The following is an 11,137-nucleotide window of genomic DNA, read 5'->3' as shown; positions in this document are numbered from 1 at the left end:
TCACAGGCCTACTAGCAAAAACCACAAAAACAATTTACTTGGGCGTAAAACAAGTACAATTTAGCCCTGCGGAACAACACTTTTAACACTTTTACTTGAAAAGAGCTGCTCAGTTTGCTGTTCTACACCAGTTTGGCCACGTGCAATTGGGATGTTCGCATATTCAGACAGAGGGCCAGTATTTGAGTTAGTTGTAAACATTCATTCCCTTCCTCAGCTCAGGACATACCTTGGATGAATCGTAAAATAGCCCAACATTTGGTCCATTCTTTCCCTTTACCTCTTCCAAACATCTGCTCCCATCTGTCTCTCAATCCTGAAACACACGTTCATGACAGGCACTTCAAAAGTTACTACATATATTTCTGCACAAGTCTGAGCTAGCACTAAAAAATGAGTGTTTTATTTAAAACAGTAGAATTGCAGGCAGACAACCCAGCATTCCAGTGGAATGGAGGGTCTGGGGTGACCATCTGATAGTTATACAGAGAGGCATTGTGGGAGTTCTTTTGTCCATGTGTTAGAAACAGATGATGGATAGGCAGTTCTGGCTTTTCATTTGAAATATCTTTGCCACTTTATAGCAGCCTGAGCATTTAAGTTCACCACAAGCTGATTTTGCAGGACCAACCACAAAAAACCTTTTGATTGCTTTGGTTTTTCCAGATTTTGAGGATGAAATGCAGTTTTCGAGTATCCTCACCCTCAGTCTTTCGAAAACCCAAATTATTTTTTCCCGTGGAACATAAAAAGAGTTCATTTGCACGAATTAATCGTTCACAATAGGATAAATGACATGCATTTTGGTGATTTTACATGCTGATTGAAATGTCTTGTTTTATGTTTAATTCCATAACCTAACAGTCAAAGTGCATTGCTAGCAAATGTTTGATGTGTCATATGTTTTGTGCGAGTGTTCTTGTCAGCTGAGCAATTGAGGTCTTGCTAAAACCACCGCCTGTTATTCAGATTCTACTAAACACTGAGACACTTTGTGGGGGAAGAGACCATTGTGATGTTTCTTAGCTTATCCTCCTACAGCTGATCTCTTGAGAGAGAGACTATTGACTGAATGACTGTCATGCTATGTGAGAACACAAACAAAAAAAAAACGTACAAAGTAAACACAGGTTCCCTGAAGGGATGAAATCGGTTTATTTGCTATACATGTGATATAATTGTCAGAGAGTTATAAACTTGTTTTATGTTGCTCTGCACAGAGAAATGTATCTTTACAGTTGGCATAAAAGTGAAATTCACCCTATCTTTATCCACATTTTTTGCAAAACGGAAGAAAGCTATTTTCTCTGAATGTGCGAGACTTCCAAAAAACAAAGTACAGTAAATGGTAAAACTATTTGTGCTGCAAACCAGTGTGTTTATAATTATGACAATACATTAATATAATAATGTAAGAAATACCAGTTTGCAATATCAAGCAGCATAACGAGTTGTTTTGTACAGCTAAAAATAACTGGATACATTCAATTTATATATTTCTGTATCCGCTCTTACATTTTAAATAAGGTGGATAAATGCTCTGGAGAGTGTTATTATTGTAAAAAATTGATTTATTCATATATTTTTAATACAAATGATCACCAGTCATTTTGTCCACTTAAACCCTACCCTTTTCTTACATTCAACTGGAAGCTTGCATTCAGATTTGCCTACATAAAATCAAATGGATAGAACCAGGACCCTGCCTTGTTTCTTCTACAATAATCGCTACTTTAAATATTGAGAAGCTGCATAATATCTGTAAAGTGTGATGGTAAGTTTCCGTGAATTGGTTCTTTCAAACAGTTTGTTTAAAGAAATGTTTTTGAGTCACCAAACCCAAATCAATTTTAATGAGACATTGGCTTAAGAATTGCTCTGGGCTACATTTCTTAAAAGGAGATCCCAAAGACCATTGGTGCCAATGGTTACTACAATCTACTTCAGCTTACAATGCTTTTGGGAAATGCAGCCCTAAACAGGTAAGGCTGGTTTGTTATTGAATCGTTCAGGGGTGCGTTTCCCGAAAGCAACGTTAGCCAACTATGGTCGCAAGTTCCGTCGTTATCAGCATAGTTCAACGATTTGGTGTTTCCCGAAACCATCGTTCCAACGAACGTTCGCAAACAGCATCGCAAACTTGTGTGGTTGGAACAACAGCTCTCGAGCTGTGGTTAGAAGCATAGTTTGAATAAATCCTTATCTTTAGCAAAATAAGCAAGCTGACATTCAGTACAACCCGTGTTATTTATTTAGAATACATACAAATGTAATTTACGTATTTTAGTTTGTCAAGAGATTTAAAGCACCGTTTTTGAAGACTGCGAATGTGCGAACGTGCTCTACTATGTAAGAACGAGCCAAATATTGAGTCTGGTAACTGGTAATAAAGCAAAATAACTGAGAAAAATTAGAAATGGTCTTCAGATGCCATGTCTGTAACTTATATGACAAAATCTAGTTAATTCGATCTCAAACAGATTAATTAAAATAAGTTATTAGTCCACCACGTGCGAGACGTCATAAACCAACGTGGTTGAACGATACTTTGCGACATACGGTTTCGGGAAACAGTCGCTAGTTGATTTCTCCAACGATGCATCGTGAGCTATATAGTTGTACGGGAAACGCACCCCTGATTGATTTTGTGAAACAGTTGAGCCAATTAATTGAAAAGATCGAACTCAAAAGAATTTATTCGTGAATTAAACATTGCTGGTGTAAAGAAAAAAAACACACAACTTTTGTGGAGCTTTTTGGGCATGACCAAACATCTGGAGATCTGAAAATGCATGTGTGCTTTGATTCTGTGGGAAAGTGTGAGATTTGATGGTCCCAAATACTTAAGAACAGAAATCATAAATCCTCTTTTATGTAAGACAATAGCATCCTTTCAACAAGACAAAGTTTTACTCCTTTTTCAATTACGCAATGGGACTTTAATTAGTGTCCTACCCAAATAAAAGACCTCCTATATCCCACTTTTCTCTTCTCCATCTTGAAATGTCTACAATAGGATCCAGATGTTGAAACAGATGTCGCCTAGCTGGTTACTACACACTGCCATTTCATTCATTGTGAAGCTATGCACAACTCAAGGAGAGAGAGAGACCTACTGGGATATGGCAAGAGTGCTGGATTAACCCTCTAACATCATTGTAATTTCACCAGGTTTTGCATTCCAGCTTAATTCCACCTTTCACATGTTAGGACGAGTCTCCATCAGTGCAAAACGACAGCTTGATGATGTGCATTGCCCAGGGGGGCCTAGTTTAATGGGGTATATGATCCCTCAATGTTGTGAGTGATGGAGATGAGATATGTCTATTGAAAAGAAAGACTTAAATGTCTCAAAGCCACCTGCCTGTTTGGCTGCAAGGGCTGCAAGCACCCACCTCACGAGACTCCACAGACCCTTACTGTACAAAGAGAAGAGAGTAAAAAAAGAGAAAAAAGTGCTGTGCTAGAAATAAGTTCCCAATGCACGCTTGCGGAAAGACTCCACACGTATCTGTCAAACATTCACACACCCCCTTTTTCAATCTCACCAGCTGATGTCAAAGGTTTGGCCTTGGGGACGTTACACTGCTAACAATAGTAATCTAATAAGGCTGTGTCTTCTGATGCATGTCCGGACCAGAAAGAAAGAGGGAGAAACTGCAGACTGGACTCAAACTGGAGAGGAAAGCAGGCGGACCAAGAGATTGACTGCATCCCCAAAAACAGAAACAGACACTTTGCCTCCACCTGCGCAAACCAAAATCAGCTCTATGAGCAGGTAATGTTTTCATATATTTTTTTTGTTCTTATATGTGGTGGTGATGCAATAAGGAAGTGGGTGGTGGGTATAGGGGGTTCATGGTTTTTCTGTTGTGGAGTATTGAGTTATTTTAAACTCAATTTCGTAATATTTTCCTTATTTTTATGTTTCTCTGCACCTCTGCTGCAGATCTTCATATAAAATAATGAATTTTATATAATTTCATTTAATTTGGTAACACTTTATTTTGATGGTCCCCTTTAGACATTCTGTTGACTAATAGTAACGTTTCACCTAAATGTCAACTAACTCTCATTAGAGTATTAGTAGACTGTCTGCTTTGTATCTGCCAACACTTAATGTGATGATCCATCAACAGACATTCTACTAATTATAAGTAACTTTGCAAGTATGTGCCAACTTATTCTACTAACCATTACCTTAACACCTAACAGTCTACTAATACTGAACTAATACTCTGAGAGTTAGTTGACACATAGGTGCAATGTTACTTATAGTCAACAGAATGTCAAAATAAAATAAAGTAAAAAAATAAAGTGTAACCTTTACCATCATCTACAGGCTCACAAACTTATATGTATTTCTTATGTAGTGGTATTCACTGAGCTAACATTGAAATGGCTTGTGTAATACTAATAAAAATTGCACAAAAAGTAACCATGATAGCACCTTGGTATTTTTGAAATGGTCTAAATCAAAATACTATTGTATATATCTGTCATCACTGTACCAGATTCCAGCACAGCACAGTATGTTTTTTAAGGAAAGTCTCAGATGTTGCTTGTGTAAGCAACATTGTTACAATGTGCAATTAATTATTTCAACTTTAATTATCTTTTTGTAGTTAAGTGATGCTCTTTCTAAATAATATTTATATCAAAGAAAGTACAAGTGCAGCATTTTGTTGTAACATAACTGCCTGAGACAAAATGCCCCAAACAGGAAATTAAATGAGAGCATGTGTTTCTTTTTAGGAGAAGCATAATGTGCCACAGTTGTCTTGACCATGTTGTCATATCTAAGGCATCATTTCTTTTTAACATCTTTGATCAATTTTATCCTTGTTCTAGTCAAATATGCTTGTAAATGATTTTACTAAAGGTAATAATTAAACACAAATGTGTTCTGTGTGCTGATATTTGTGTGCAGCCCAACTCACCCATCCTTCAAACACATTCACCGACATTACATTCACTGCATGTGCAAACTGTCAAAACCCATAAATGGCATATTACTTAACAATTAGTTAATAGTCATGTTCCTCAACAAGTAAAGTCATAACATAATGATGCATTTGCAAATCATTAGTTAATGATTAATTAAAGCAGACAACTGGAAGTTGAAGTACATTGCCTTTACCAACTGTGGTAATTAACGCATTAATTTACACTTTTAGTTAATAAAATAAGTTATTAAGGAATTAATACATTATGACACATTTAATTATTAACAATTCATATATTACTTAATCTATTAATCATTTGGAATCTTTATTAGTTACTGATGCTGTAATCATTAATTAATGGTTTAGTTCTTCATGAGTCATACATTAACACATGATTATCTGTGCATTAGTTAAGCATGAATTAATGCTTATTAGTGCACCCGTATTGTAAAGTGTTACCAATATTTCCCTATTGATATTGTGTATTAGATGTATATTGATATTGCACAGTTTGCTTGTATTGAAGTCATCTTTGAAATAAAGTTAAATTAGGCAGCAAGTTAAAGTTGCTGCCCCAAGAATGACCTCTTGTCGTGTCCTGACACTCTGTGTTTAGAGCTCTTTTACATTCCTGTGAATAATAGGTTTTAAATTATGTAATTGGATTAGGTTGGTGTTTGTACTCTTTGCCCTTAGGCTTAGACCACTGGTTCTAACGTAGAGCTGCACCATCCTTGACACGAGATGCTAATAGACTGGATTACTAATGGTCTCAGCTGGAGCAGCCCATTGCAGCGGATTACAATGACACAGTAAGGTGTAGTTGTCGTCAGTGGAATTGAGAAGTAATCAGCACTTGGCAGTCAAACAACGACACCATATGTGGCTACCAGTGCCAACTACAAATCCGCCTCTAAATCCAGACTAGTGCTCCCGTGGGGACAAAAATTTCAGCTCATGCGTTTTGATGATCGTGCACATTAAATGGCAGAATTTTTTCATTACTGATTTTGCAACTGTAGGCATCTACAAAAATAAGGTGGGCCAACTGTCATTTACCAGTCAAACTGGGAGTCCTTATGAAGATAGATCTCGAGAAAGATCAGTAAACAAATGTCTCGATCAGATCTATCTATAGATCTGATCGAGACATTTGTTTACTCAAAAGACAGGAAACAGGTGGTGTTGTGAGGGGCGATGAAGAAAAGGATGAAGGATCCAACGTAATATATAGGCCTGTATTAGCCTAATTATAACTGGGCCAAGGCCCATGTCTTCCTTTGACCAACACGCCAGTGTCCGACCCCAAAGGATTATGATTCTTGATCTCGAGAGCCTATGATTGGCTAAGGTTGTGTCCAGTGTGTCTGTCTGTGAAGGGATCATGAGATATCATTGACACTACAAATAGGGGCAGGAGATGGCAAAATAGCTCAGTTGAGACATCTGTACCCACAGCAAAAGATACAGTAGAAGAGCCCCAAGAAGACAAAGGTAGGTCTCTAGCATTTGTGCAATGTTTCTGTGCATTAGAAATATTTTGGGAAGGATATTGTCAGTTTCTTCTACACTATAGGAGAAAGCCTCTGTCCTCCAGAAATGCATACTGTGAGCTATGAGTCATTTTTACATCTGCTTTAATCTTAATGGCTTTGTGTTTATTTGGTCTTGGTTTAACATAGAAGTATGCTGCTTAATTTAGGGTACTAAAGATATCAGCTGTTTTTCCTGCAAAGCCAGTTTGGAGGTCATGATTTAAAAATATTTTTCTTACTTTTTCTTAGAGATCTTTACAGGTGAAGCTGGTTTCACCTGACCTGTTCACTAGATATCCAGAGCTTCCCTTTTGATCCCCTCTGGTTTAGTGTGAGAACGCTGCCCATAGAAAATGATCTCCAGACAGTCGATTATAGAGCTCAGAACCAAAAATGTAAACCAATACCAGATGAGAGAGAAAGCTCAGCTATGAGTATGTGTTAACATATTATTTCTTGAGCTTTCTCTCTCTGTTTGCTGTTTCTTTTATCCTTACATGATACATTTAAGCCAAGTGAAATATGTGGATGTCAGCAAAGAAACTTCTGAGGGAAAACCATAATACACATTAGACGAAGTTCAAACGTGCATTTGACAGATATAAATGTTTAAAGGTCAAATGGGAATACAACAAATTGAACCTGGCCAACGAATGCCGTTGCAACATTGCAACATGAGGGCCAGGTGTTGTTAAATTGCCATGATTGTTATACCTTGTTCTCTCTAGAAGTAGTCAGACATGCACATACCTGAAGCCTTATGTTTCCCAGAGTCCAAGAGGTAACTGTCTTCTGAATGAAGATGAGTAGCACTACGCCAGGCTTAAGTCAATTAAGGCTGACCTGGCAGCATATTCTGAGTTTAAGAGGATTACCACTTAAAAGATGAAGACATAGGAAATGATTATCTTAACTAGAGGATGTTCCTAATTTTTTTTGTCAACGAGTTTATCCACTTAGAAAGAACCTGAGGTAATTGTAGGGTGGTTTGTATGGCGGTGGACAGCTAGGAACATTATTTCAGATCTTGTGACAAGGGGGGCAACTCACTGAAGGGAGAAACCCATTCAATTTTTGCACCAAGTCCTGTGAACTTTAGTGACAGTCCTGTTTAGAACTAAAATGAAGTCTCTTATTTTATCTCTAAGGGTTATATAGTTTTAATATTGGTAACAGCTAATTTTGCTACTTCTTTTCTGTCTCTATGTTTTCCTAGGTTAAACCTAACCATGGAGTGGCTCATGGTTGCATTTGTGGCCCTAGTTTTGGCCAGCCAAGTCCGCTCTGATGAAGTTCCCTACGAGCACATGATCTCTCAGCTCCAGGCATGTCCTAAAGAGTGCCACTGCCCTCCAAACTTCCCTAATGCTGTCTACTGTGACAACAAGGGTCTGAAACGCATTCCTGTCATCCCTCCCTATACCTGGTACCTGTACCTCCAGAACAATCTCATTGATGTCCTCTCAACCGATGATCTGCGCAATGCCACACAACTTAGGTGGATCAACCTTAACCGCAACAAAATCACAAGCGAAGGCTTGGAGGTTGATGCTCTTAAGGCATTGTCTAACCTTGTCCACCTCTACATGGAAGACAACTTGCTGACTTCCATTCCATCTCCTCTGCCTGTCAAATTAGAGCAGTTACGGCTGTCTCGAAACAGAATCTCAAAGATCCCAGCCGGTGTCTTCTCTGGGATGGACCATCTCACCTTGCTGGATCTGCAAAGCAACAAGCTTCAGGATGATGCAGTGACTGAGGTCAGTCTGAAAGGCCTCAACAACTTGATCCAGATAAATTTAGCAAAGAATCAGCTAAACAGCATGCCCCTTGGCCTACCACCCACAACTACACAGATCTTTTTGGATGGCAACAACATTGAGAAGATTCCGGTTGAGTACTTCAAGGGTCTTCCGAAAGTGGCGTCTCTCAGGCTCAACCGCAATAAGCTGGCTAATGGAGGTATCCCAAAAAACGTGTTTAACCTTTCCAGCATCCTGGATCTACAGCTTTCTCACAACCAGCTCACAGAAGTGCCCGTTATCTCTTCTGGCCTGGAGCACCTGCATCTGGATCACAATAAGATCAAGAGTAAGTCCATAACTTTTTTTTTTCTCTAAAACATTTAGGAATTCGTGTATACAGACATGTCTCAAAAGTATCACAGTTCATACTTTTGCTTTGGTGTGGACAAAAATCGCAAAATGATTGTATCTGAAACTTGTAACTTCATTTTGACCATGAGATACTGTCTATACTTGCTTGGTTATCTGTAAAGCTCTAAAGACTTATGAAGCCTTTGGAAAGTTCCCTTAGTTAGAACCTTTATAAACAACTTAAGTTATTGACTGACAGCAAGGAAACTTTGGAGTTTGGATGCACCCTTAATTGTATTGTACCAGCATGTTTGTGACTTTATCAGTAATATGTATATTTTTTTCTGTCATTTTCATAGGTGTGAATAGCTCTGACATCTGTCCACCTGGTGCACTTGATGATTACCTTGATGAGAACGGCCCACGTCTCCGTTACCTTCGCCTTGATGGTAATGAGATCAAACCCCCCATTCCACGAGAGCTGATGACGTGTTTCCGTCTCCTCAGGGCTATTGTCATATGAAGGTGCCAGACCATCTAGATACTCCTGTCCATTTCATCTACCAGAACTGAAAATGCATGTAAACTAAAACACTTGAAAAGAGTCCAATAAAGGACTATCTTTTTGGAAAGTCAGTAAAATATTGAAAACTATACACTGCTGAAAAGACCAGCCAAGACTGGAATGAATTTCCATGCTGGTCCAGATTGACTCATGCTTGTTTGTACTGTACTAGTGCTGGTCTAGCTAGTGGGCCAGTGAAACTAAGCTGATAAAACTGTTTAACTAGCATGATCTTTCTGGTGGAGCTTTTGTCCAAGAAAGCACATCTAGTTAAGCTAGTTAAAAAGCTTGGTGGGGATACCAGTATCCAAAATATGAGATATTCTGGGGGTCTCCTGTTCTGGTCTTTTCAGCAGGGTTGAGATCCATAAGACTGGTTCATATGTGCATTTGCGAATGGTTTCTCATGGCTGTATTAGAAAACCACTGTGCCTTCCTTAATTCTTGCATATGGGAAACTAGCAGGCTAAGCTCCTAAATATAATTGTCCTCATTTGCATGTAATGTCATTTCCCCATCCTGTGCAGAAGTTATTTTTATTTAAAACAAATCGATCTTCGTAGGTGTACCATTACCCAAAAACTTTTACCTCACCACACAATTCTGGGGTGTTTTTGGACAGAAGAGTTGTGGTCTGATTATGGAGCCAAATTTTCTGGTAGTGAACTTAGTACATAGCGGTGGTTTATTGTATTTTATTGAATGCATGGTAACTCTCAGTAACAGCACCAACAGAAGTTTGAAATTAGAGAAACTTTAGAAATCACAATTGCTTATTGCCTCTGTTGTAGCGATTGACATGTTCTGACATAAGTTTACTTCTACTTTTTAAATATTTCATCACATCTTTGTACAATCAATATTTCAATATTCAATCAATATTTAGTGACATTAATTTTATAGATTGAGCACTTCAGATTTATTCACTGTCATTAATTGTAGTGTTACATTCTGATTGTTAATATATAAATACAGTTTAAATTTAGCAGTTGACAATGGTACTACCAGTGAACCTTCTAGATTGATTTTAAGATTTATTTTCTTCTAGGGTATAAAATAATGTGAATATTCTTTTTCAACGCACAAATGTGACAATTATTTTTCATGTTTTCATTTATCATTCTTTGCAGAAAAATGACAGGAATTAGGATTGACAAAAGGGAAAATCTAAGATGAGATAACTTTTGTTTGATGTTCCTGATTAAACTGGTTTTCAATGGTCCAGCATTGTCTCTGCACTCATTTTATATACATGTATACATAAAAAGATTTTGGTTACTGAAAACTCATAGAGCTTTGAGAACAAGGACCTGAAGGGTCCAAATCAAGCAGAGCAGCCAGTCAGGCAACCTCATAAAGGAAGCTATAATCCACAAACAGTGTATTCATCTACAATAATGTAACTTGTGTTTAGACTTTATTTCAACAAGCACCCAGTTTTAGCTTTTGCTAAACATTTAGTGTCAGCAAAAAGCAATTCCAGTCTTTGAAACCGGTTTGTTTAATAAGATTTTCAGATGAATTGCGAAACTTCTCATGAGAATATGGCGTATGAGATCTTCTACCAGCACAACACTTAAACAAATATTTATACATATCTGACAGAGAGGAAGAACAACAGTGAGTGCACAGTATATGTGGGTATCAGTTGAAGCAATGGCTGCATTTATACTGCAAGCCTAATGCATATATATGGTCGCATCAGTTACGCTGACTTTAGACATAACTTACTGTGTTACATTAAATCCCCCACTACACAGTGCAGGCCTGTGCTGCTCAAATTGATCGTGCAAGTAAATGGATTTGCTTGGCGCTGCTCAGTGGGTTTGCATGGCTACTGGTGCATGCCATATGGTTCAGCTAAGCACTTCTTCTGGTCCCTCTTAAAGCTCAACTATATAAAACAGGCTGCAAATAGTAGATATGTTTACCCACCCATTAAACGTCACAATTAATCAAACAAAGCGAGATTAGTGGTTAAACGTGTCAGTGAGA

At 38.0% G+C, this 11,137-nt stretch overlaps 1 protein-coding gene across 2 annotated transcripts; it reads left to right on the top strand.

The window, feature by feature from the left end:
* The first annotated feature begins 3,551 nt into the window (after positions 1-3,551).
* On the top strand, positions 3,552-10,364 carry kera (keratocan). Of its 2 annotated transcripts, none has more exons than XM_084407177.1 (3): positions 3,552-3,778; positions 7,698-8,572; positions 8,937-10,364. In XM_084407177.1, exons 1-3 carry the CDS (start codon positions 3,555-3,557, stop codon positions 9,098-9,100), a joined length of 1,263 nt encoding a protein of 420 aa, XP_084263303.1. In that variant the 5' UTR covers positions 3,552-3,554; the 3' UTR covers positions 9,101-10,364. The 2 variants fall into 2 exon arrangements, with proteins under 2 accessions (XP_084263303.1, XP_084263304.1); XM_084407178.1 differs by lacking the exon at positions 3,552-3,778 and adding an exon at positions 6,301-6,440.
* Positions 10,365-11,137: the final 773 nt, after the last annotated feature.

The sequence above is a fragment of the Rutilus rutilus genome (genome assembly GCF_951802725.1).
Source record: "Rutilus rutilus genome assembly, chromosome: 4".
Taxonomy (NCBI): domain Eukaryota; kingdom Metazoa; phylum Chordata; class Actinopteri; order Cypriniformes; family Leuciscidae; genus Rutilus; species Rutilus rutilus.
The sequence above is the reverse complement of the archived record's forward strand: the minus strand, read 5'-3'. Positions and strand labels throughout refer to the sequence as shown.

Excerpts from the sequence above, each read along its gene's own strand:
- kera (XM_084407177.1), top strand. The coding sequence starts at position 3,555 with ATGTCAAAGGTTTGGCCTTGGGGACGTTACACTGCTAACAATAGTAAT. Across the intron at positions 3,779-7,697 it reads AAAATCAGCTCTATGAGCAG|GTTAAACCTAACCATGGAGT; the intron begins GTAATGTTTTCA and ends ATGTTTTCCTAG. Across the intron at positions 8,573-8,936 it reads GGATCACAATAAGATCAAGA|GTGTGAATAGCTCTGACATC; the intron begins GTAAGTCCATAA and ends TCATTTTCATAG.